Source organism: Nuphar pumila, chromosome 6 (assembly GCF_984573655.1).
Source record: "Nuphar pumila chromosome 6, dmNupPumi1.hap1.1, whole genome shotgun sequence".
Lineage (NCBI taxonomy): Eukaryota > Viridiplantae > Streptophyta > Magnoliopsida > Nymphaeales > Nymphaeaceae > Nuphar > Nuphar pumila.
This window is the reverse complement of record NC_143254.1, coordinates 27,380,504-27,405,443: the sequence shown is the minus strand read 5'-3', so window position 1 is coordinate 27,405,443 and position 24,940 is coordinate 27,380,504. Positions and strand designations below refer to the sequence as shown.

Here is a 24,940-nt window from a genome sequence, read left to right as displayed (position 1 = left end):
ACTCTTTGTTTAACATATATTTTAAAATTGTTTACAAGGAAAATATTTGATTAAAAAGGCAAAGCCCATTTTAACTTGAAACTACGTTTCCATCAAAAATTTTAAATTCACAATGCATCACATTGATGCATTCTGAGCTTATCAAATTAACAAGAAATCCATGATAAGCAAACCCCATTGCCATCACAACCACAACTTAAGTAGTACAGAGTACACAACCAACTCCATTCCAAAAGCCAACTTCTCCTCCATAGTTTCTCCACTTAAATAATACATAACAAGCCTATATCCACCATTTTTTATTCAATTAACTATATCCACAAATTCTATAAACATTCCAATGAATTCTTAAAGAACAAATTCCGTTTCCAAAACCATAAAATCAAACACATTCACCGTCAAAAACCTATTAAATTCAACAAGAAAACAATCATAACATCAAATTACCATCCAAAAATATACACTGTGACCTTAAAAAACCACCAAATTAGCGTCCACAAACAAGGAAAAGAAAATGATTTACTTAAATACCAACTTATCTACAGACAAAACCACCAATAATATGAACCTTCCTGTAGGCAACCCTCTCCCAAGAGGATTCGCAACATGTCCAACCGTGCTAAGTTTCTTTGCTTTGCGTCGAATTATTCATTCGAAGATAGAAAACAAAAAATGATTCTCAATTACTCAAATACCAATTCCCTACAAACAAACCCACTAAAAATTTCTCCCATTCACCAACAGAACAACCCAATTATCTTTAACTTCAACAACCCGATTTTATCGTATTTTTATCCACCAAAAGAATCACAGACAACAAACTAACCCATAAAAACCTACTAAAATATCATCCACCAACAAAGAGGGGGAGACAAAAAACAAAATAACAGATTCTCAATCCCTTGAACACCAACTAAAACAAACACACCGCCCATTTTGCTCATTCAGACAAGAACCACCAACGAACCAAGAGATACTCACCACCGCATTGAAGAGAGTCGATTTCCCGACGTTGGGGAGGCCCACAATGCCTGCCCTCAAGCTCATGCTGATCTTACCACCAGAGGAAAACCGCCTCATTGGGCAGCGGAAGCCGAAGCCAGGCTTCAAGAGGGGAATCCCGTGGATGGAGGCCCTCCTGAGAGGGATCCCTAGAGAAGGAATAATATGGGTGTACGCCATTTCTCTTCTTCTTCCTCCTCTTCTTCTTCTTCTTCTTTGAGCTCACTCTGTGGCTCTCGTAATAGCGTTGAGAGCGTTTGAACAAAAGAGAGGCCAAAACCAAAAAGGTTAGGGCTGTAATGGATCGGAGGTCCGACCCAAACCCGGTCCAGCTTAGGGTTAGTTATTTCTCAATGTCACACGACAGTGACACGAGTGTGTGCCTTGTGTGACACGAATCTGTTTAAGAACACCCCAAAGAATGTAGTTTTGTTTGATTAAGAACAAAGTTGGTTCTTGTGGCATCAGGAAATTTGATAGCTTGGTATAGACAAATATAAGAGAACAGATCAGGTGATCCTCATATAACTTTAAGAAAGTGATTTGACATCTTCACCGTCCATTGCTTTATCCCACGTCTTTATGCAATGTATGAACCCCACATCTTTCCTTAAAGTGATTCGGCAGATCACCTGATCTGCTCTGAGAGCTTATCAATTAGTTTATAACTATAAAAAATTACATATTCACTAAGTTAGCACAACAAGCAAAATATTAATATTGTATGTTGAAAATCTTATCCATACCCGCCAGCTTAGTGACAAACGGTAGGGTATCACCAAGATTTTTCTAGTGAGATTTTGAAATTTTTTATTTATCTTGAGTTTTTCATTAATTATTGGCTAAAAATAAATTAATTAATGCTTAACAAATATGAGTCAAAATAAAAAAAATTAGAAAATAATATGGGTTTAACTTACATGTTGGACTTTAGGAGACCTTTCCTATCTCAACGCATTTAAAGCTTTTAATTTTCAAGATAGATTTTAGGAAATCATTTTTTATTATCAACACTTTTTAAAGCTGCCATGTTTTTTTACACTGAGAAACCTGCCCTAGGAACAGAGACCTAATTGTGCTGGCTCATACTTACAGTCGCTGTCCTGGCAATGTAAAACTCAGTTGGCTTACCCCTTCGTTGAGAACCTCGTTTTATGTTTTTGGTAGATGAGAAAGAGTTTTATTATTATTAAATGAGAGAAAGAGATGAATTAAAATACAGTTTAATGAGAATTTATTCACTTGAATATAGTGATGTTCAATGCATTTTAAATGAATTTAAAACAATCAAGTGTCTCTTTTTTATTTTAAATCTCGTGATAAAAATGTGATATTTGTCAAAAAAATATATTGATTATTTAAAGTTTAAATTTTAAAACGATAAGATAATATATCACATTTTTTTATATTTTGAAAATATCGTTGATATTTGTCACTATGCCCCTTCAGAATATACTAACACAGTCAAAAGAAAATAAACAATGTGTTCGCTATAAATTTACACAGAGTTCACCAAATGTTTGAATTTATCTGGGGATATAAATTTGCTACAGTCGTTTGTATATACAATATAGGAGAAAACACTATTTCTTTTACATTTTTTCACTTTCTAGGTAAAAAACAGGATTTGGATCATGTTTTTGAGACATGTAAGTTGGTTTTTCAAAAGCCCAAAAAATCAACTGACCGTATATAATGAATCAAAATTTCATGACTCAAAAAGTCATATTTTTACATTAGAAAAAAACATCAGATTGAATTGATACAACTTTGCGCTCATGTTTTTTCTCAACTGGATTGTAGTTACAAATTACAATAGATAGTGGCAAATATATATCCTTTATCATGTGGCAAGAAGTTTGTACATCAGGTTCTCAAGTGTAGGGCCCATAGACACATGTACCGCTGTCATTGGTGGTTAAGCACTCAAGCATGCTCGACTCGAGCTCCTAATCCAATCTCATAGACGATTGCATCACTTAATACAGTATGTCATTCATGGGTGTGCCTTGTCTTCTTTAACCATTACCATTATAAAAAAAGATAATTATAATTTATCGGTTGTGTTTTTTTTCTTAAAATTTATCGTATAAGTCATAAAATCTCTTAACTTGAGTACATGACTTTTTTTTTTATAGTCAAGCTGGGGTTAGGCAAGAACCCTAGCAGTGAGTTAATTCCATGAAATAAGGGAAAAACAAATATATCTGTGTACAAAATCACCCAAGCATAATTGGGTGCCAATCTGGGCCTATCCTTCCAAGATTGGTTTAGTCCCCTTCTTGCCAATCGAGCAAGTAATCTACTCAAAAAATAAAATTTACACAACTGAAATCTGACAGTGTAGCTTTGTGCTCGTCCTTCCAGAGCCTGTTGGATCACTCTGTCCACGTCCATTACGCCTGTTTCTAAGATCACCCTTCCTGCTACTCATGTTTCATGTATAACATCCATCCACACACTCCATTATTTATCTGTAACAAGCCCCTCTCTGCTGAAACATTAACCAGCTTGCTGAATGTTTTCTTCATGAGTGCATAAGAGTGTATCCTACATGCCTATTCACATTGAGTTTCACCCACCCCCTTGGTGGTGGGTCTTATTCGCCGGCAAATGTCTCCAACGATTGGCCACTACATGATCAGATTGATGGAGGATACCCATAACCTGCTCTTGTATGGCCATAGTAATTTCCTCCACTATGCACTGTTTAGACTTGGTTTTCCCCTCGAATAGCCTTTCATTTTGTGTTATCTTTTCTTTTGACTTTCCTTTCGAACCACCTAGCGCAGTCAGTTTTCACATTCCTCCCCGGGCATCACCTCACTCCAAAATATGACGCAACTATCTTCCAGACTAGCTACGCCCATGGGCAATGTAAAAACAGGTGCTCTTCAGTTTCTTCTTCGGCTTCATAGAAAACACATCGCGGCCTAGGTTTTTTCAACTTCACTTGAGTGAGTAACTTCCCTTCAATTGCTAGCCTTAAAGCAATTGATGTCATAGGTGGGGCGGCCTTGCTCCTCCATGCCTTTTAAAATATTTCATCAGGTCGCTCTTTATCCCTAATGGCCTCCCACACATTTTTCATTAAGAACCCATTAAGTGCATTCCACAATATGACATCCTCTATTCTGGGTTGCCATGTACACATCTCCACCTCCTGCAATATCTTTGGAGGCAGCAGCACTCTCAAGTCAGTGACCTTCATGTACGAACATCTTATCTGATCAATCATCTTCCCCACTGAAATGTATCCGAGTGTGTCATAGAGCACCTCTTGAGAATTAGAAGGTAACTGTAAAAAAAAATAGGGCCTTTACTCAAAATGATTCCTTATATAAGTATTTCACTCAAACTAGATTGGTCCATGGAGTTTTTTCATTTTGTATTATCCTCTATGTCAATTTTGCAAGAGCTGCTTTGTTTATCTCATCCAAGTCTCTGATCCCAAAACCACCCTCCTCTTTGGACTTACACGTGCTCCCCACTTGAGGAGGTGGTAATGCCTGTGGTTCACATCATCAAGCCATAAGAAACTTTTCATGATTTTTCCCATTTCTTGATAATGGCCATGGGAAGACTGAAACAACCCATCAAGTATTGAGGAAAGGTATTAATAACAACTCTAATCAAAACAATTCTAGTTGTCGTCACCAGAATCTTGCCTTGCCATGATTCCAATCGAGCTCAGAGTTTCATAACCAACTTTGTGCACATCCCTTTTTCTTCAAGGCACCTCTAAAAAGTGGCAATCCCAGGTAAGTGATGGGAAGGTTCATGCTTTGCCAGCCACTTAGTTGTTGGATGTCTGCAGTTTTGTCATGGGACAAATTAAAGGAAACAAATATTGTCTTTTCCTTGCTATTGAAGCTCTGAACATCATTCGAACTCCCCTATCAAGGATAGAAAATTCTTTATCGTGTTCTTTTTGTCTTGCCAGAAGAAGAGTGCATTGTCTACATAGAAGCTTTGATGCCACATAAACTTCCTCACCTGAACAGGAATTAAAGTCCCTGTCCTTTTCTCCTTATTAATTTTTTGAGATAGTCTTTCCGTGATCAAGAAAAGATGAGATGTGGGGACATTAGATCTCCTTGCCTGATGCCTCTGTTGCTCTGAAATAGCTTGCTCGCCTCCCCATTGATGACAAGAGCAAACTTTGGAGATTTCATACATTGCATGATTATATCTACCCATCTACAATCAAAACCAAAAAACTTCAAGGTAGACTCTTAGAACTTCCAACCAATTTTTGTCATAGGCCTTAACCAAGTAGGTTTTATACATAATACATTTTTTCTTTTCAACTGACATCGAGTCCACCATCTCATGGGCAAGAAGGGCACTGTCTTGAATTGATCGTCCTTTGAGAAAGGCCATATGATTCTTGCTAACAATATTATCCAAAACCCCGCTTATTCGATTGACAATAATTTTAGTTATCACCTTATACACAAAATTGCATAAGCCGACTTAGTCTGGTGGCCCCCTTGATTTTTGGAATCAAAACTAAGTTGGTGCAGTTGATTCTCTTGAGGAGCTTCCTCGATTTGAAGAAATTCTCTATTGCTTTACTAACGTCTCCTCCAACTATGTCCCAGAATTGCTGAAAAAGGCTACATGAGAAGCCATCTGGGCTCGGGCGCTATAAGGGTTTAACTTAAATACTGCCTCACGAATTTCCTCCCATTGAACCTCTTTCATCATGCTTTTATTGTCTTCCTCAGTCGCCTTTAAGCCTTATGATTCTTCTGATGCCTCTCCTTCTGAGAACTGATCTCTAAAGTACTTTGTTGCTTCCTATAGTAGGTTCTCTTGGCCAACAACCTCTGATCCATCCTCACTAATAAGGATAAAAATACTCATCTTCATAATATTTTTATTAATAATTATGAAAATAGTGAGTGTTCCTATCCCCCTCTTTGAGCCATTTGCTTCACAATTTCTGCCTCAATAGAGTTTCCTCCATTTTGAGCCAAAGCTTGCAGTTCATCACGCAATGATAATTCTTTCCCCCATTCTTTCCTCCTCCCCCTCTCCCATTCCCAAGTTTCGCTGATTTGATTCCAGCTCTTCCTCCATTAATGTTTCTATCCTGGCTGGGATAAAACCAATAGTATGTTTATTCCTTTAGACCATACTTCACTGCTTCAAGCTTTGCTATAAGCTTGTACATGGGGCATCCTCTCACTTCCTTTCCCCAAGCCTATCCGACACTTGAGAGAGCTACTAAGGAGCAAGCAATTGTGATATGAGATGGTTCTAGGCAAAATACGGGCTATGGTATTAGGGAAAACCCCTACCCAATGTTTGTTCACCAAGCACGATCAAGGCGGCTTGCTCGAAATTGATACTTCTTCTCACTATTATGCCATGTAGACAACAAACCCCAGTGGACGATTTTAGTAAGTTCATACTGATTAATCATATTGTTAAAAAACATAGAATCATGATGATTACCACTGGATCCTTTCCTTTCCTCCAGTGATTGCGTGGTTTTCCAATCTCCCATAACTATCCAGGGGGTCTCCCTTGGGTGTTGGGAGAGCACCTCCCATAGTCTCTTTCTATGGTTCGCTTCATGATCGTGCTCAATTGAAACATAGATGAGTTGATCAACATCACCTGCACTAAGACCAATCCTGGGTTTCACATGTTGGACATATGGATCGGGTCCAGCCCATTTGAGTGACCCGGTTTGACACAATTAGTGGGCTACTTAATGGGGAGATAGTGGGTGGCAGTTACATACTTACACTACAACAAACCAGTGGATTAGCGACGACCTAAATCCGTCGCTAACCAGATTAGCGACCGATTAGCGTCGGATTAGCGACGGATATCTTTCATCGTGAATTTTTCGACGCTAATAAACGACAGAATATATCTGTTGCCCATTCCGTCGTTAAGTAGTGATAGACTGTATCTGTCGCCAGTTTCATCTCTAAATTGCGACGGAATACCGAATGACAAAATCCGCCGCAAGGCCGTCGTCACTAAACGACAACTTCGATTTGGCGACAGATTTATATTTGTCGCTAAATTTAACATAAATAATAATTAGCAACGAATATATCCGTCGCAAATAAAGAAAAAAAATAAAAAATATATTTAAAAATTAAATATCGAGAAAAAAATTCTCGTGATACAATTTATATTTCTTGTACAATTTATATTTCCTATGAATAAAAAGCAAAGTACACATCAAAATACATATAAAAAAAACTGAAATAATTAATCGATCCACCATAGAATTCGCAAGTTATAATGATTTACAATTTAACATTTACATTTTTGAAACAAAAAGAAGGTAGAACAAAGTCAACACATAAATCTAATCATCGCCAAGATTTTGTGCATCCTCTTCTTCAGTGTCTCGATCTGTCCCTTCAGCTCTACTACGCTGATTATCGCCAGCAACCTACACGAGAAAAGAAATGTCAGTATTGATAAACAAAATATACTGAAATATAGCCTACTCTATATGTGATTCTATTATGCGCATATGTGTTCTAAGGCAGTAAAAAAACTTTATACATGATTCTATCATGCTCATATGTGTTATAAAGCAGTAAAAAAACTTCATATATGATTCTATCATGCTCATATGTGTTCTAAGACAGTAAAAAAACTGTATATGTGATTCTATCATGCTCATATGTGCTCTAAAACAGTCAAAAAGTTGTATATGTATGTGTTCTAAGGCAGCAAAAAAACCTTTTTATGTGATTCTATCATACTCATATGTGTTCTAAGGCAGTAAAAAATTTGTATATGTGATTCTACCATGCTCATATGCGCTCTAAGGCAGTCAAAAAACTTTATATGTGATTCTATCATGCTCATATGTGTTCTAAGGCAGACAAAAAATTGTACATGTAATTATATCATGCTCATAGATGTTCTAAGGCAGTCAAAAAAACTGTATATGTGATTCTATCATGCTCATATGTGCTCTAAGGCAGTAAAAAAATTTGTATATGTGATTCTATCATGCTTATATGTGTTATAAGGTAGTAAAAAAACTTTATATGTGATTCTATCATGCTCATATATGCTCTAAGGCAGTAAAAAAACTTTATATGTGATTCTATCATGCTCATATGTGTTCTAAGGCAGTAAAAAAACTTTATATGTGATTCTATCATGCTCATATGTGTTATAAAGCAATAAAAAAACTTCATACGTGATTCTATCATGCTCATATATGTTATAAAGCAATAAAAAAACTTTATATGTGATTCTATCATGCTCATATGTGTTCTAAGACAGTAAAAAAACTTTATATGTGATTCTATCATGCTAATATATGTTCTAAGGCAGTAAAATAACTTTATACATGATTCTATCATGCTCATATGTGTTATAAAGCAGTAAAAAAACTTCATATATGATTCTATCATGCTCATATGTGTTCTAAGGCAGTAAAAAAACCATATACCTGACGGGCACCGAAGCTCATGTTGAATGCAGATAAAGTTCCTCTGTCCTGAAAAAAGTTGCACAACTCATTACGGACAATGTTGGGAATGACTTCATTTAAAAAGTATTGCATTTTGTACTCAAGACGCTGACATACACCATCCCAAGACATGGCAGAGTCATTAGGACGTTGAGAGTTGATGCTGGTGGGAGAACTTTGTGGGCCTGGGCTGCAGGAGGCAACGACTGGTGTGGTGTTCATGTTACTCCCAAACCCGAACACACGACTCTTTTTGGGTTCACCGGTTGCAGTCACCCATGCTGCAGGATCAAAAGGCGGATGCTGAGTGGAGTCATTGTCATATTGATGTACCATTTGCTGCTCGTATGACTCCTACAATGTAATGATTAGAATATAAATTAATAATTAACAATTACAATATTTGTGATAACGTAAGTCATAGTAACTTGTCTATTATAATGTTTATTAATAAAATAAATGCATACCGCTGTCGCTCTCGCCTTCTCTGATACGAACTCTCTCGTAGTCTTACGTTTATATGTTTCAACAAACACATCCTTGTATGACACAATGTCTCTTTTTTCTGCTTCCTGCGAAGTGAAATGATAAAAGATTTAGTTAACAAGTTTACAGCAATACTTATAAAATTGACAATATATATATATATATATATATATATATATATATATATATATATATTGATGAGTTACCATTTTCTTCTGGTGGCTCCCAAAAGTCCTAGATCCACCTGTGTGTAGATGGGCTTCAGGCATTTTTGCTCAATTTTGTGTAGCCTTCGCTGAGCAGTTTCGAAATGCATCCCTCGCCCACTTGTCGCACATTCTCTCCCAATAATCTCTCCTGATAGTAATAGGGCCATGACCCTTCCGCTGTAGTGGATCATCTATTCCGTCAGATGCTTTTTTTGTTGCAGTTTTATATTGTGCAGCATGTCTGCAAATCGATTGGCAACCACCTTCTACCACACTTTCCTTGCATCATGTTCCTCCATCGCAGTCGCAAAGCGATTCAAAACCTATATATATTTTCAGAAAGTTAGTAGACATGACTATAACAAAAAATTAAATATGAAACACATTAACTATGACAAACAACTGTATACCGTGAATAAGGACCACAATCTGTCTATCACCTCTTTTGGATACTCTTTTCATTGAGCGACCGGTCTTGGTAGATGTTGAAGTAGTGAATTCCTAATATCACGTACTACTTCTTATGGCTCAAACCTCGTGTTGCACATGAATTGGTACACAATAAATATCAATATACAATATTTATAAGATATGCAATAAGTGAAAATGAAATATTTATGGTCGATTATCGATATACATTATTCGAATGAGTCTTCTTGTGCCAAACTGAGAAGACCTTGCATCATGTGTTGGCTTCTGACTTGTATGATCAACTGGTGTAGGTGGGTCATGTAGAGGCGAAACATCATCTGTAAAAAAATACATTAGAAATTCTCAGAATGCACATTTCAACTAATCAAGTATCTAATTAGTTAAATGATATACCTATCAAAGGAGCCCGTGAAGATGAAGGTTGAGACTGCTACCACCAGATGAACGCCACTGTAACCTCCACGAACCATATTCTAACAAATAAAAAATATCGTGAAATACATTTAAATCATTTCAAATCATTGACATCAAGTTTTCAATACATTCAAATAATTTAAATCAAGTATTGCAATACATTCAAATCATTCAAATTATTCACATCAAGTATTGCAATAATATATTCAAATCATTCACATCATGTATTGCAATAATATATTCAAAACATTTAAATCATTCAAATCAAGTATTGCAATAATACATTCAAAACATTCAAATCATTGCAATACATTTCTATACATTCAAATCATTCACATCAAGTATTGCAATAATACATTCAAATCATTCACATCAAGTATTGCAATAATACATTCAAAACATTCAAATCATTCATATCAAGTATTGCGATAATACATTCAAAACATTCAAATCATTACAATACATTTCAAAACATTCAAATCATTTACATCAAGTATTGCAATACATCAAAAACATTGTAATACATTCAAATAGAGGTTTGTATTACAAGATTTTGCTCACTAGCTCGAAAATTCTTTCTCATCACTTGTTTGACTTTCATATTCTTTTTCTTCTTCTTCTTCTTCTTCTTCATCTTCTTCTTCATTGTTTGCCCATCCACTTGGTATGTCATTTGGATCACATTCTTCTATAAATGTTTCATCGACCAATGGCGATATGACATCATATCATGCACAACATCGTGACCATAAGAGAAGTCATAGATATCAATCACTCTCTTCAGTTAACTTGTCTTCTTATAACTGATCATACTCAGGGTATGGTTTGGACTTCACCTTGCAAACTGCCCACCATTCATTTCTATCTGACTTTTTTATACTCGGATATGAAGTATAATAAACTTGTTGAGCTTGCGAGGCTAATATGAATGGTTCATATATTTCAAACCTTGATTTATGATTCACTTCCACAATGCCTAAGGCTTTGCCGACTCTTGTTGCAGTTGGATCAAACCAATGACACTTGAATAAAGTTACCCTATTATTTATGCCTAAGTAAGTCAACTCCATTATTTTCTCTATAACACTGTAGTAATCATGTTCATTTTCACCATAGCTGCAACCCTTGACACACACGCTACTATTCATCATTGATTTATTTATACCGTAGTCTTTTGTATAGAATCGATAACCATTTACGATGTACCCATTGTAACATTCACAACTTTGGTTGAACCATTTTGTAAATCACATATTCCTTGATCTTTAACATCACCATGGCGGACCTACACACAAAGATAAACAATGATTGTGATCAAGACCAATTAAGTAACTTAGTGTTGTTTACAAGTACACAATTTATGTGAGCGTCTTTACCAACTCTTTCAACCACTTCACAAGCTTAGTTTCACGTTCTTTTTGTACTTTTGCATCAGTGAGATGTGAAACTTCTTTTCGCAACTCCATATCAAATCATCTGCAAACCATAAATACATATATTACTGAACCATGTATGCACGTATAGTACATAAAAGAATTTAAAATTGTGTTGCGTCTACATATACTTACTCGATGTATGGGTCGATCGCTGAGCAATTAAAAAGAATATAGATGTGTGCTGCATCTTGCTCTCGATCTGTCAAGAGTCTTGATCGGAAACTATCAAATGCATGCCCAAGTGGTTGAATTATCGACAGTTTGTCAGCTACAGTTACTTGTTCTCTATCATCGTTACGAGGCGGGCATATGTAACGTGTTGGAATGTGAGGTTCAAAGTACATAGATGAGAAATTTGAAATCCCTTTTAAAGTTTACGCCTCACAAATAAAGCCTTCTACTCTTGCTTTATTACGAACCTTTTTTTTAGGTCAAACATGCATCTGTCAAAAATATACATTTCAAATTTAAAATATCTATCATTGAAGAGACAAATATAAGGAAACATATACCTTTTAAATGGGTACATCCACTGATATTGCATAGGACCACCAACCCTTAGTTTATATGGAAAATGTATGATCAAATATTCCATAACATCAAAAAATGTTGTCGGAAAAAATCTTTTCTAGCAGACAAACAGTAGTGGACAAAGTTCTCGAGATTCTTTACATCAGATACTATGACTTCCGATGCGCACAATGTTCTAAAAAATCCACTCAACTAAGACAATACCCCCCATATAGGTTTGTCTAACATATCATGGAATGCTAGGGGTATCAATCGTTGCATAAAGATATGACAATCATGGCTCTTCAACCCACATAATTGTTCATCGTCAATCTTCACAGCCCGAGCAATGTTAGAGACATATCCATCTGGAAATCTCAACTGCCTAAACCATTGACATACATGCTTTATTTGATCAGGTCCAAGCACGTACCTTGCCTTTGGTTTCAGTACTTTACCATTATACTCTTTGAGTTCAAATTCTGGTCTTTTACATATTACTTTTAAATCCATACGGGCCTTCGAATTATCCTTTGTTTTCCCTTTAACATTTATTACTGTATTGAACATATTATCAAACACATTTTTCTTCACATGCATCACATCCAAATTATGTCGTATCAATAGGGTCGGCCAATATAGTAGCTCTCAAAAAATAGATTTTTTTGTCCAATTGTGATCATTTCCAAATCCAAGGAAAGGCGTCAGACTACAGCCATCTGTTAATACATCTAAAAAGTATCACAATCTTCTTAAAATCTCTATGTCAGGCAATCTTGTGGATGAACCTTCCATTTCAGTTGTGTCTGCTCAAAACACATTCCTTTGTCATCGTAACGGATGGTCGCTGAGTAGAAATCGACGATGACACTCAAACCAGCAAGGCTTCCTTCCATGTGTCAATCTAAAAGTTTTTGTATCCTCCATGAGGTACGGACATGCCAACCTCCCATGTGTGCTCCAACCAGATAACATACCATATGCAGGAAGTCACTGATTGTCCATAGAACAACGACCTTCATATTGGAATTTTATTTTTTTTGGGCATCATACATGGTAACACCATCATCCCACAGTACTTTTAGTTCATCAATCAATGACCTTAAATATACATCAAGATTTTGGTCAGGTGAGGTCGGATCAGGGATCAATAGAGACAAGAAAAGATTTGGACGTTTCATACACAAGCTTAGTGAAAGGTTGTATGGAGTTACAAATACTGGCCAGCATGAGTATAGAGTTGATCTACCCCCAAATGGATTAAATCTATCTGTACATAGACCAAGTCTAACATTTTTACTTTCATTGCGAAGTTCTGATGAGTATGATCAAAGTGCTTCCAAGCTTCGGCGTCAACAAGATGCGTGATCTTGTCTTCATCATGTCAAACTTTATTTGCATGCCATATCATGTGTTAAGTTGTCCTTAAAGACATATACAATTGTTACAATCTAGGAGTGATAAGAAAGTAGCAGAGTGACTTGTATGAAACTTCTTTTGATCTCATGCTATCATTGCCTCTTGTCTTTGGCTTGAACCGAGGATGACCACATGACGGGCATGATATGTTGTTTTCCTGATCCTTGAAATACAACATGCAGTGATTTGGACAAGCATCTATCTTTTTATACTACATACCTAGAGCGTTAACCATAAGTTTCACACGATAGAAATTTTGTGGCAATTTCTCATCTTTGGGCAACATACACTTCACAATCATGCACAAACAGTCAAAACATGATTGACTCAAATTATACTCAGACTTCAAATTCATTAGTTGAAGAACTGCAGACAAAATAGTGTGACTCTTGCAACCGTTCCAAAGTGGCTCATCAACATTACTAATCATAAAATCTACTAGCTGCATCGTTTGGTGATTCTTCATCTACTGTAGTTCTTACATCACTAGGACCCATAGCAGAACCAAGTTCTGTTTCTGCGGCATCAAATATCAAATCCATATATGGATTATCGTGCACCACATTCACCATTGCATCAAAATTGTTTCTAAATTCTTCTCCATGAAACATCCAATTCTGATAATCACTCACAAAGCCCTTCCTGTATAGATGATGTCTAACGCCATGAGGTTCTACGAATCGATTATTCTTACAAATCTTGCAGGGACACCTAATCCGACCTGTGGGATCCACTGTACTAACACTTGCAGTTGCAAATTCAATAAAACTTTCAACACCATCCATATATTCATGCGATAACTCATTGTCAACTATCCTACGATACATTCATTCACGGTTTGCAGTTATTTTGTCGTATGATGTTACGAAATGTATCTTAACCAGTTAAAAGAGAACCATCAGAATGCTATGATGAATAAAATATCAAATGATCATGCAATATATGATGTCATACAATCACAAGAATTATGATGCATGCATTGATAACTTAATATTTTTATGTGCAAACTATTCATAACACGATACATTAATTTGAAACATTCTTTCATTATACAATTTCACATGAAAGTCATAATCAAATTGAAAGTAACTACATGCAAGCATAAATACAATCACATCAAACATTGGCATACATGCAAATCATTCATATAAAAAAAATGTCAAACATGTACCTGCAGCAAACACACCTCAATATCTCGCTAACTACTACCATGCCTAGCATGAAATCCATACTCCAAAAATAAGAACACTTCTATTCTCGTACATTAAAATCATGCTCAGCATGATCTTCAAACTCCAACAAAACAGTTCTAGATATCAATAACTAAGTGAGTATATGAACAGTAAAGTGTTACATCCAATAAATTAAATAACATGTGATGCACTTGCATCACTTACTCACCACGGATATTTACCCGATTTGCATTATTTTTGTCACTTACTTAATATGGGGCACAAGCGGGTTCCATTGAGAAATCTGCAAGAGACACTGTGTTAAAATGAAGTCACTCCTTGTCAAAAAAAAAAATGAGGCAAGGTCGCCTCCTTGCCGGAAAAGCAGGGGGCCGACTCCCTGCCCAAATAAAAAAACGACAAGGGGGCGACCCCCTGCCTGAATAAAAAAATGGCAGGGGGGCGACTCTCTGCCCGAATAAAAAAATGACAAGGGGGGCGACCCTCTGCCCGAATAAAAAAATGGGGCATGGGGGTGACCCCTGCCGGAAAAAACAAACGAGGCAGGGGTCACCCCCCTGCCGGAAAAAAGAGAGGCAGAGGGCGACCCCCTACCCGAATAAAAAAATGAGGCACGGGGGGCGACCCCCTACCGGAAAAATAAAAACCATGCAGGGGTCGCCTCCCCTGCTGGAAAAAAAGAGTGGCAACGAGGCAGGGGGTCGTCCCCCTACCTAGAAAAAAAAGAGTGGTAGGAGGGCGACGCCCTGCTAGAAAAGGAGGGTGGAGGAGCGACCCCCTGCCCGAATAAAATAACGAGGCAGGGGGGTCGACCCCCTGCCCAAATAATTAAACAACGAGGCAGGGGGTCGACCCCTTGCCGGAAAAAACAAAACGCGGCAGGGGGTCGCCCCCCTGCCGAAAAAAACAAATGAATTAAAACAAGGTCTCCACCCCCGTCCAGTCTCTAAAATGTAACCTTCATCCCCGGTCCACCCCCGTGGCGGGGAAGACTTTGGGCCTCCACCCCCATCCCGTCTCAAAATACTAATCCTCGTCGCCATCCCTATCCCCGCCTCGTCCCCGTCCAACCGGTTGAGGCGCTATCAACCTCTTCGTCGACACCAATGAGGAGTCGCAACAGAAGCTCGAGGATGACTTTGATGCCTTCACGACAACAAAGGTGACCGACCTTGCGCAGCCGCTCGTCGATGCGCATATCCTCTTCCGGATCCACATCGTGAAGGACCACGACATGAAAGAAAAGCTTTGCCTCAAGGTCGAGTGGCTCGGCCTCTCTGCAGTCATCATGGGCAGCCACGACTTCGGCGCCTCCAAACGGACTAGCAAGAGCCGTCTCGTCAACGACTGCTGCATCCACCACTGCATCTGCCCGGTCGTCGTTCTGCGCTATCCGGAGCGTCAGGAAAGAGGAGACAGTGATGGCTTCGACTGATAAAATAGGGTTAGGGTTAGTAAGAGAAGATAAAATATGAAGGGGCGGGGGCGGGGATGGGGCGGGGATGGGTGGGGGAAAGTGTCAGTCCATCCCCGCACGGGGATGAATTTGAACCTTCATCCCTGCCTCCATCCCCATTTCATGCCCTCCATCTCTGATCCAAACGGGGCGAGGTGGGGCGGGCCCAGCTTTCCCCATGTCCACAGCCATCCCTAGTAACAATAGCTTTTTGGATCATTCAATTATGACATGTGAACAAATTTGTATAGGGCTTAGCGTCATAAATTTCATAAATTTAAAAGCTCATAAAATCATATTTTTTTAATCTAAAAACATGATTCAACAGCTACTTCTTATCAAATGGATCATACTAAACACATGTACAGTGTCTGATTTGCCAAACATTGTCATATAGTTCAAATGAATATATATATAATCCAGCAAACAAATACAGACGCTCGCACTGTTGTGCACGATCCAACAGCAAGCATGATGTTTCACAAGAAAAGAAAAGGCTTTCTTAGCATGCACAAGTGCCGGCCGCTAAAGATCCTTATGCTTGCACATCCCTAAAAGTAATAAAAATACACTTTGCACGTTTTTCAGCTGTTTAGATGCTGCCGGTGTGTTAGTTGAGAGAGGATCGGGTGCAATATGATTGCACACAAATTGTTTATTAAGCACCCGATGGCCATCCATTAGGTCTTGGGCTGCACACCTGACAAGCCTTGTCCCCAAGATGGAGGGTGATCAGATGTTCAATGCACAAATATTTGTGCAATCATATTACCTGATCTTTTCACTGTGTTAGTTCGTGTTCACTCCTAATTCTCTCTCTCTCTCTCTCTCTCTCTCTATATATATATATATATATATATATATATATATAGTGTGTGTGTGTGTGTGTGTGTGCGCGCATGTGCACCTCTCGCACTCTCTCAAATTTTCTTAAGTAAAGTTTTGTTCAGACAAAATAGTAGTAGCCAAGAGACACGTAGGAGAAAAAGTTTTCTGTATTCCTTGTATTTTTCTTTCTCAATAGGAACCCCACAACTTGTGGGAATCTTTTCTTCATCATGTTAGAGATGTACAGTTTCTATTCATGATTTTTGGCACCATGGGCCCTGAGTTTTCCCCTCAAAGCTAAGAGGATACATGTATAGTTGCCCCTAAGCTTTTTTGATATGATAACCACCTTTTTTCACTTAAAAGTAAAAACAGCTCACTTTTGCTACGTCTTATGCTCATCTTATCATTCCAAATCACCTAAAGCTACAAAGCAAACTATGATTAAGTATCCCCTAAAGTATACATGATTCTAGGTAAGCTTTTTGCATATTTATCTAATTAAGGAAATCAGCAAAGCGTTTGTGTGACTTTTGGGCCTCAATCACTGGCCCAATTCATAATGATCCTTTCAGTAATCACTACTTTATGATTAGCAACAAGTGAAACAAAGTCACCACCAACCAACCACTATTATTTATTTATTTATTTATAGTGTTATTTATTATTATTACGATTATTATTATTATTATGAATATTCAGCATCAATTATTTAAATAAGAATATGGGGACTGCTCACACGTGCATTCAACAAATATTTAAAGGCAGCACTGACTCACAAGTGTACATGTAATATATGCGAGTTAATGAGCACTTTTGGCACAAACTCACTCTACATCTTTTCCTTTTTGAACATCGACATATAGAAAGCATCGTCTGAGACAATAATTTAACACTCATAACAACATGTTCTCGTTCAAGAATTCACAATAAATGCAGCGTACACCATCAAGATACATAACCGGCATTCAATACATTTTAACACCAAGAGCAAATATGAAGAAAAAAGGAAAAGTTTTAGTGACGGTAAAAGGAGCCATAGAACTTTTGTAAAGAAAGTTTTGAATTACGTTCACAATGTGTTTAAGAAAAAACAACAGTACTTGCCACTGAGTTCTAACATTGCTCAATGGACAGAGAGTAATGACCAAAAATACTGCAGGGTTCCCATCATGTGTCTATATGGGAGCTTTCATAAGACAAGGATTGATAGAAAAAAACCAACCCTTTATCTTCTTATTTCCCTTTCAAAAGCCCAACTACTGTCTAGAGTTGGAACCTCCCCAACAATAGACTAAGCATAATTATTCCTCACTGTAGAGGATAAGTCATGAGTCTTTCAACTGCTCTTTTTACATCTTTATGTTCCCATCCAACTGTCACCCAAGAATAAGTGTCTCATGCGAACCAATCCCACCACTTTTTTTTTCTCCTTGTTTTCCTTTAAAGAAAAAGAAAATATAAAAAAGAAGAAGAAAAATCTCATGTATTTCCAACTTGACGTAAAAGGGTTTATAGCCAGACCTTGGATTCAAATTGCACCACAAAATTCAGCTAAAAATTGAAGGATGGTGAGCCAAGGTCTTGCTATAAACCCACCCTAGGTCCTGCATATGAGTTGTCAGGCCAATCATAGAAACTAATAAAAGGGTCTAAGCCCTTGGTGCCAGGGTCTTCATTTGATTTCTCATCATTGAAACCATGAGGAAAGATGAGGCTCAGTGGATTTGGCTCCAACTCTCCAAGCTCAGAGAAGATCAAATCATCAGGCTGGCTTGAATCTGGTGGGATGGGTCTGTAACTCTGGTGGAAATCTTGGCCCAGCTCACCATCATCAATCTCTAGGGACTTTTCTGCATCACCAATCTCCTCTTTCACACAAACACTCCCTTCTTTGTCAACAGTGTTTTCCTTGAGCTCTTCCTTTACTAGTGTTTCATCTGCCTTTGGGGTGTGAGGAGGGGGAGAGATCTTTGATGCTGAGGCCGCTTTAGTTGGCTGTGTTCTTGTTGAGCCAGCAAGAGCATTTCTTTGAGTTGGCCAGGGATGGTTGTGTTCTGAGGTGTAGGTGATGACTAGCATGTTGGGATCAGTCCTGCTCCTTTCAACTTGTTTTCTAGCTGAGCAACCCTTGGAGCTGCTGCATCTATAATACCCTCTGTAGGATGCAAAAAAATCCAATTACTCTAACCAAGACCCATCTTTTTTTTCTTGTTTTTTGAAGGAAAAGACATTTTGATAAAAAACTATCACCAAATCTTAAGATTCTTTTTATTGGAGAGATTGATGGATAATCTTTTGTTATTTTCAGCAGTTCCCCAGAACAGTTTCTCAACATCTTCAGGGCCACCTCAAAAGAAAAGAAAAAAGGAAAAGAAAAAATAAAAAACAAACAAAGAAAATCATGACTTATAGAAACCCAAAGCAAAAACTTATTTGCATTAACAAGATCCTTTTGGATGGCGGTACTGGGTTCTTTTCTTCCTTTTTTTTTTTGCTTCCCATCTATAACCTTTATATGATCAAAAAAGGAAAAGGGACAAAAAAAGCCAATGATAGAGTCTATCCAAATTCCTTGAATTCATGGTGAAGAAACGCATAACAGAAACTGGTGATAATGCTAGTTTTTCACTTCTCCTGAACATTTTTTTACTCTACAAAGGAGAAACTATGATCAAATAAACTCAAAATCACCAAATTTTATGATTTATGGTTTCCCAAGAATTAATAACGTGTTTTTTTTTTGTAATTGTCTTTTTTTATTTGAAACCTGCTAAACAGTTTCAGCACTTAAGAAAAATAAGAAGTGAAAAAAATAAGACAAAATTATTTGTTTCTATGATTTTTCTTTCCTATTTTCTTATTTTAATTTTTTTTTCTCTTTTTGAAACTTCTCATTCGAAATGATACCTAGGATAAGGAGATCCTTTAATGGGTTTCTGACCATATTTCCTCCATGCCCATAGATCTGAGGGGACAACCTCTCCACTTGGTCTGTTATTGGCTGCTGCAGGTGCCGGTATGCAAACCACCCTTTTCGTCTGATTCTTTCTGACCACCACACACCAAAAAAAAATGTCAGAATTCATAGAACCCTAAATCCATTCATCTGAATTATGTCCACACAAAAAACAAAATTACATAGGAATAGAACAAAACAGGAAGAGAAAACAAGAGAAGGGAAAAGTTCTTCTATCTCTAATGCCAAAACTTTCATGGAATATCTGTGCTACAAATTTTGAGTCCCTTTGCATTGAAAACCAAACAAGCAAGCAGTCACACTTTTCAATTATCATCATAACATCAATTACAGTAAAGTAAAAATGACTGATCCATCAAGTATTTGATGTGCAATAAAATCATTTCTTTCTGAATGCTCCATAACTTTACACTTATTATCATTTAATGGAAAAAAGTTTCAGAAAACTGCTTTATCATTGATTAAGGCAGAAGAAAGTTCATCATTTACCTCGTTTTCACAACATTGAACCAAATTACAGTACAGAACTGATAAACTTTGAAAAAGAAAAAGAAAAAGAAAATTTCTTACCTCCTCTTGATACCAGGATTTCTCGGAGAATTCATTTGCAAACCAACATTTTCATTAGGTCCACCCAATGAATTCACCTTGATACCATCATTCAGAGGCTTGATTCGTCTAGGAGAAAGAGAAGAAGGCGAAGAGTTGATTGCCGGAATGGGGATCTTTTGCTTCTGGCCAATTTGAAGCATCCTTGTTAGCAACTGGCAAGGCTTGATCTCCTGACCCATCATACCATCACCATAAGTGTTATCAGTAAAACTACTATTCTCCTTCTTAAGCAACAAAGAATTCGAGCCCGCAGCGTAAAACATCGAACTCACGACCTCCGATTCATGCAACAAGGAATCACGAGCGCTGCAGAAGGGGTCGCTGAAATCCTCGATCAGGTCATCGGTTCTCAACGGAAAATTCATGGATTCTGTCGGAAAAGCCCAATCATAACCCGAAGTAGTAGCAGCAACACCTCCAATACCACTACCACCAACACCAATATCACCGCCACCACCACCACCACCACTAGCTCTTACTATATCCGAGAGATCACCTTGGTCATTCTCCATCTGCCAAAACAAACTGCACATCTTTTGATAAGAAAAAAAAAATATGACTCAGAATTCTTATTTTTATAGTCTTGGGGTTCAGAATTGCACCACGAGAGACTGAAAACCAAGCAATTTTATATGAAAATAGTGATGAGTTTTCTTTTCGAGAGAAATGACGTTACAAAGGATGGATTTTTTAATGCAGAGGTGGGAATGGCACCTGTGTGTGAGAAGATAGAGATGATGGTGGCGATGATGAATGAGACGATGTGGGATATCCTCCCAGAGAGAGAGAGAGAGAGAGAGAGAGAGAGAGAGAGAGAGAGGTGTCTATCCTTCCTTTTTCCTGTAATTTTCATACACATAATCTAAGAAGGCTGACTTTTTCGTTGAGAAGGAAACCTAATACCGTGTCCTTCATACGCCAAAAGAGTTGCTTCTAGTCGTGGATGGATGATGCATCCCATCGTCACTAAGGGTCAAAACTTTTTTTATAGAGAGAGAGAGAGAGAGCACTCACACCAAATAGAAGAAAGGAGCTGGATTTTATACTTTATATGTGATATGCGCTTTTCTTGAGAGTTGGCCTCTTCAGGAAGAGAGACGATCACTTATATCCTTGATTATCTTATAAATGGCATATTAGAAAGCCTGCATATTATGCTAAGCGTAAGATGGCTCGACCAGCGGCATATGATGATCACTAAACGGTTCGGGTTTCATATTCCGCTGAATCCGAGTCCGTTAATCGCATTCGGTAAGCAAAACCAGATCTGAATTGAATTAAATGGTCTCGGATTCGTTTGCAGTATTCTCACATCTAAGTCCAAATCCACGACTTAAAGTCCAACAAGATCCGACCTGACAATGTGTATATGTCTGAACTTTAGGGTGTACGTTCTAATAGATCAAGATTCAGTATAGGCTCTAAGCGTCCGAGTCCAAATCCGACTATGAGTACGATTATCTTACATCTGGCAAGATCCGACCCGAGTCCAATCCAATACGTCCCTAGTTACTCTCACCATGCTAATTAAACAGCACATACCTAAAACCATAACACCATAAGGGCATGCCATAATATTATCATTTTAGAGTGTATATGTTACAAAATGTTGTCACATACACTTATAATTGTTAGATTGGCCATCTAAATCCATGTGAGACATGAAAGGCCATGGTCTCTCTCTCTCTCTCTCTCTCTCTCTCTCTCTCTCTATATATATATATATATATATATATATATATATATATATATATATATATATATATATATATATATATATATATAGAAAGGATTTTGGAGATCACCATGATATAATAGCACAACAAAACAGCCGTTAATTACAAAACTATTTGCTCTGTGTATGGTCTCTTTCAAGATTGGCTACTAGATCCATGTTTAGATAACCACACATGACATATAAGTTTTTGGTTTTTCTTTAAATTCCCACTAGTTCTAAGAATTCAGATCCAACTCATCTTAGGCGTTGTTTACAAAAACCCATGTCCAGCACGAAGAAAGCGGCAATGGGTGTCAATGTTGTCGATACATTTCGGACCCAGATATATGGATATGGATCTTGGTGCAACTCAGGGATGCCTTTCCTTATGGGTTCTGGTTCTAGCAATCATCACCCTCTGACCTCCTCCCCCTTCTTTCTTTTGTTTTGTTTTAACATAACCAAGCTTGTGGATGGATCTTGGTGCATTTCGGACCCACGACGTTAAGATAGTGAGACTGGATCCAGATATCATATTGGAGGCTAACATGGCTTTACGTGTAAGATGATAGAAACTAGACTGTGATTGAAAATATATAGTCATTCTGAGTCCAGGTCCATGTGAATTGGTGTACTCTAGAAAGCTTATCCGATCCAACTCTTGGATCATGATCTGGTCCAGTCAAAATAAGCAGTCTAGCACCGCCTAACCACTCTATTAAACTGCAATGTGCCTTGCTACAAGAATTTGAATGGCGAGGGATATAACTGAAATATAATGAATAAGTGTGAACTTTTTAGTTCTTTGGACATAAAAAGAAAAAGAAAAAATGAAACCAAACAACTATTTTTAATTTATCTGAAAAATAAAAAACAGAAAAATTTACGTGGGCAAATGCGGCAGGCTGCCGCGTTTCTCGGCCGACGATGGGAACCCCCAAACGGATTCTTGGTCAAAGGACAAACAAGACCCTCCACCACTTTTATTTTATTGGGAGCTGATGGGGTGATGATCATGACGTTGGCCTTTGACTTTTTTATTTATGATGAAAAGGGCAAAATTCACAAGCAACCTCCCCACCTTGGTAGGGGTGTCAACGGGTCGGGTTTGGTTCGGACCCAGGTAAAACCAGACTCAAACCAGATTTGAGATGATGGTAGCTGGGTCCAGAAACGGGTCTAATCGTACCCACCATAAGAGAAACTATACCCGGATCCTAAAAAAACTACATGAACCAGACGTGGACCATACCCGATAAAATAATATATTTTATCATTTTTACATTGAAAATTGTGGATCTTAATCGAGACTCGGGTCAGGCCCAGGTCTGGTATAAAATTTCACAAACCATACCCAGCTTCATGTATTAATCGGACCCGAAGACCCAATTATAATTAATCGGGTCTTCTTATTTATCACCAAACCCTAACCCTATATATAGGGTTTGCTTAGGGTCGGGTCCGTGTCAAACCCTACCCGTTGACAACCCTACACCGGTGGGCAGTTTTGACTTGGAGACCCTTTACAATAAAATGATAAAGTTATCCCTCTTAGGGATGTGTCCCATACATAGGAGATTGGATTTGTAGAAATAGTGTTGGAAATGCCCATATTTCTAGCTAGTTCTCATGTTCTAGTGACTTTGTAACTGCTATATAACCCAAGTATCTTAGTTCCACTTGAGCCACTGAGCAGGCTCAAGCCTGAAGCAGAACCTATATATATATATATATATATATATAGAGAGAGAGAGAGAGAGAGAGCATGAAAAGTGCATTAGGATAATATATCCTAGCATAAAGAAGAAATGATGATGCAAACTACATAACATTGTATTTGGAGAGCAAAGTTAATGCCAAGTAAGTTTACTACCTAGTAAACAAGCTTTCTGGCTACTAAAGAAGCTTCTAGTGTCTGTATTCTATGACACGGACATAAAGAAACTTAGCAACTGTTTCGAAATTCTTATGCAATGGGGCAAGGTTAATTTGCTCTAATTTGGTAGGTTTCATTTTAGTAGGAATGTGTTAATTATCGGCTGATTAAAGCAAAATGACATTGTGCAAATTAGATGCATATGTTCCGATAATGTATCCCTAATCCTTCATTTGTGGGCTACAAGTCAAGCGACTCGAACCAACTTGATATAGACCCTACTAGTAATTGATCAACTCAAAAGAGCTACACCGAATCCATAGAATGCTAGTGGATTAGGGATCTCATAGTCACAAATCTTTTTCATTAGTATTGATTTGAGATGCTAATAGGTGACTTGCAACATGGGGTTGAACTTAGATAAGGCTTAGTAGAGTCTTGCTCTCAAGCAAAGCTTTGTAAAGTTTTTTTTTTTCAGACCCAAAGGGTTTGCAGTAGTGGGAAGGGGACTAGACCATTTGATGGGCAGTCTAGGTTCAAATCCCATGGACGTCACACCCTGCGTAAGCCGAAGCTTGACGACTCTATGCGGTCGAGAGGTAAGCCCTCGGAGTTTCATACTGTCATGGACAGAGACCATAAGTACAGCAGGCTGAGCCAGGGCAGCTAAGTCTCTGCTCCTGGATCAGTTTGTCCGAGTGAAAATCAAAAGTTTCCTGATCCACCAAGAAACCTTTTTTAAGAGTTGCCGGATTGTTTTGAAAATACAAAATATCAAAGGCTAGAAATTGTGCTTAGGATTGCTGTTGGCCATATGTAAAGACTAGGTTAGTTAACATTTGCACAACATGTAATCTAACAATACGAAATTCACCTGTATTCGAGGGTCATGAACATGCGTGACT

The 24,940-nt window shown here is 37.8% G+C and overlaps 2 protein-coding genes across 3 annotated transcripts in view; both read right to left on the bottom strand.

Annotated features, from left to right (window-relative positions):
- Window positions 1-1,257, bottom strand: part of LOC149834464 (uncharacterized) — a 42,855-nt gene extending 41,598 nt beyond the window's left edge. Inside the window, exon 1 of the mRNA XM_090011430.1 lies at window positions 982-1,257. Coding sequence (XP_089867556.1) covers window positions 982-1,182 — 201 coding nt within the window. The 5' untranslated portion in view covers window positions 1,183-1,257. The remainder of the gene's footprint in view (window positions 1-981) is intronic.
- Window positions 1,258-18,283: 17,026 nt separating this feature from the next.
- Window positions 18,284-21,246, bottom strand: LOC149834463 (putative WRKY transcription factor 14). 2 transcript variants are annotated; one of them, XM_090010138.1, is made up of 4 exons: window positions 21,157-21,246; window positions 20,401-20,967; window positions 19,761-19,901; window positions 18,284-19,008 (listed from the first exon to the last, which is right to left on the bottom strand). In XM_090010138.1, the coding sequence occupies exons 2-4, from the start codon at window positions 20,952-20,954 to the stop codon at window positions 18,438-18,440; spliced, it is 1,266 nt and encodes a 421-aa protein (XP_089866264.1). In that variant the 5' UTR covers window positions 20,955-20,967; window positions 21,157-21,246; the 3' UTR covers window positions 18,284-18,437. The 2 variants fall into 2 exon arrangements, with proteins under 2 accessions (XP_089866264.1, XP_089866263.1); XM_090010137.1 differs by having other exon boundaries at window positions 20,401-21,171.
- Window positions 21,247-24,940: the final 3,694 nt, after the last annotated feature.

Excerpts from the sequence above, each read along its gene's own strand:
- LOC149834463 (XM_090010137.1), bottom strand. The coding sequence starts at position 20,975 with ATGTGCAGTTTGTTTTGGCAGATGGAGAATGACCAAGGTGATCTCTCG. Across the intron at positions 19,902-20,400 it reads AATCCTGGTATCAAGAGGAG|AAAGAATCAGACGAAAAGGG; the intron begins GTAAGAAATTTT and ends TGTGGTGGTCAG. Across the intron at positions 19,009-19,760 it reads AAAGGATCTCCTTATCCTAG|AGGGTATTATAGATGCAGCA; the intron begins GTATCATTTCGA and ends TGCATCCTACAG.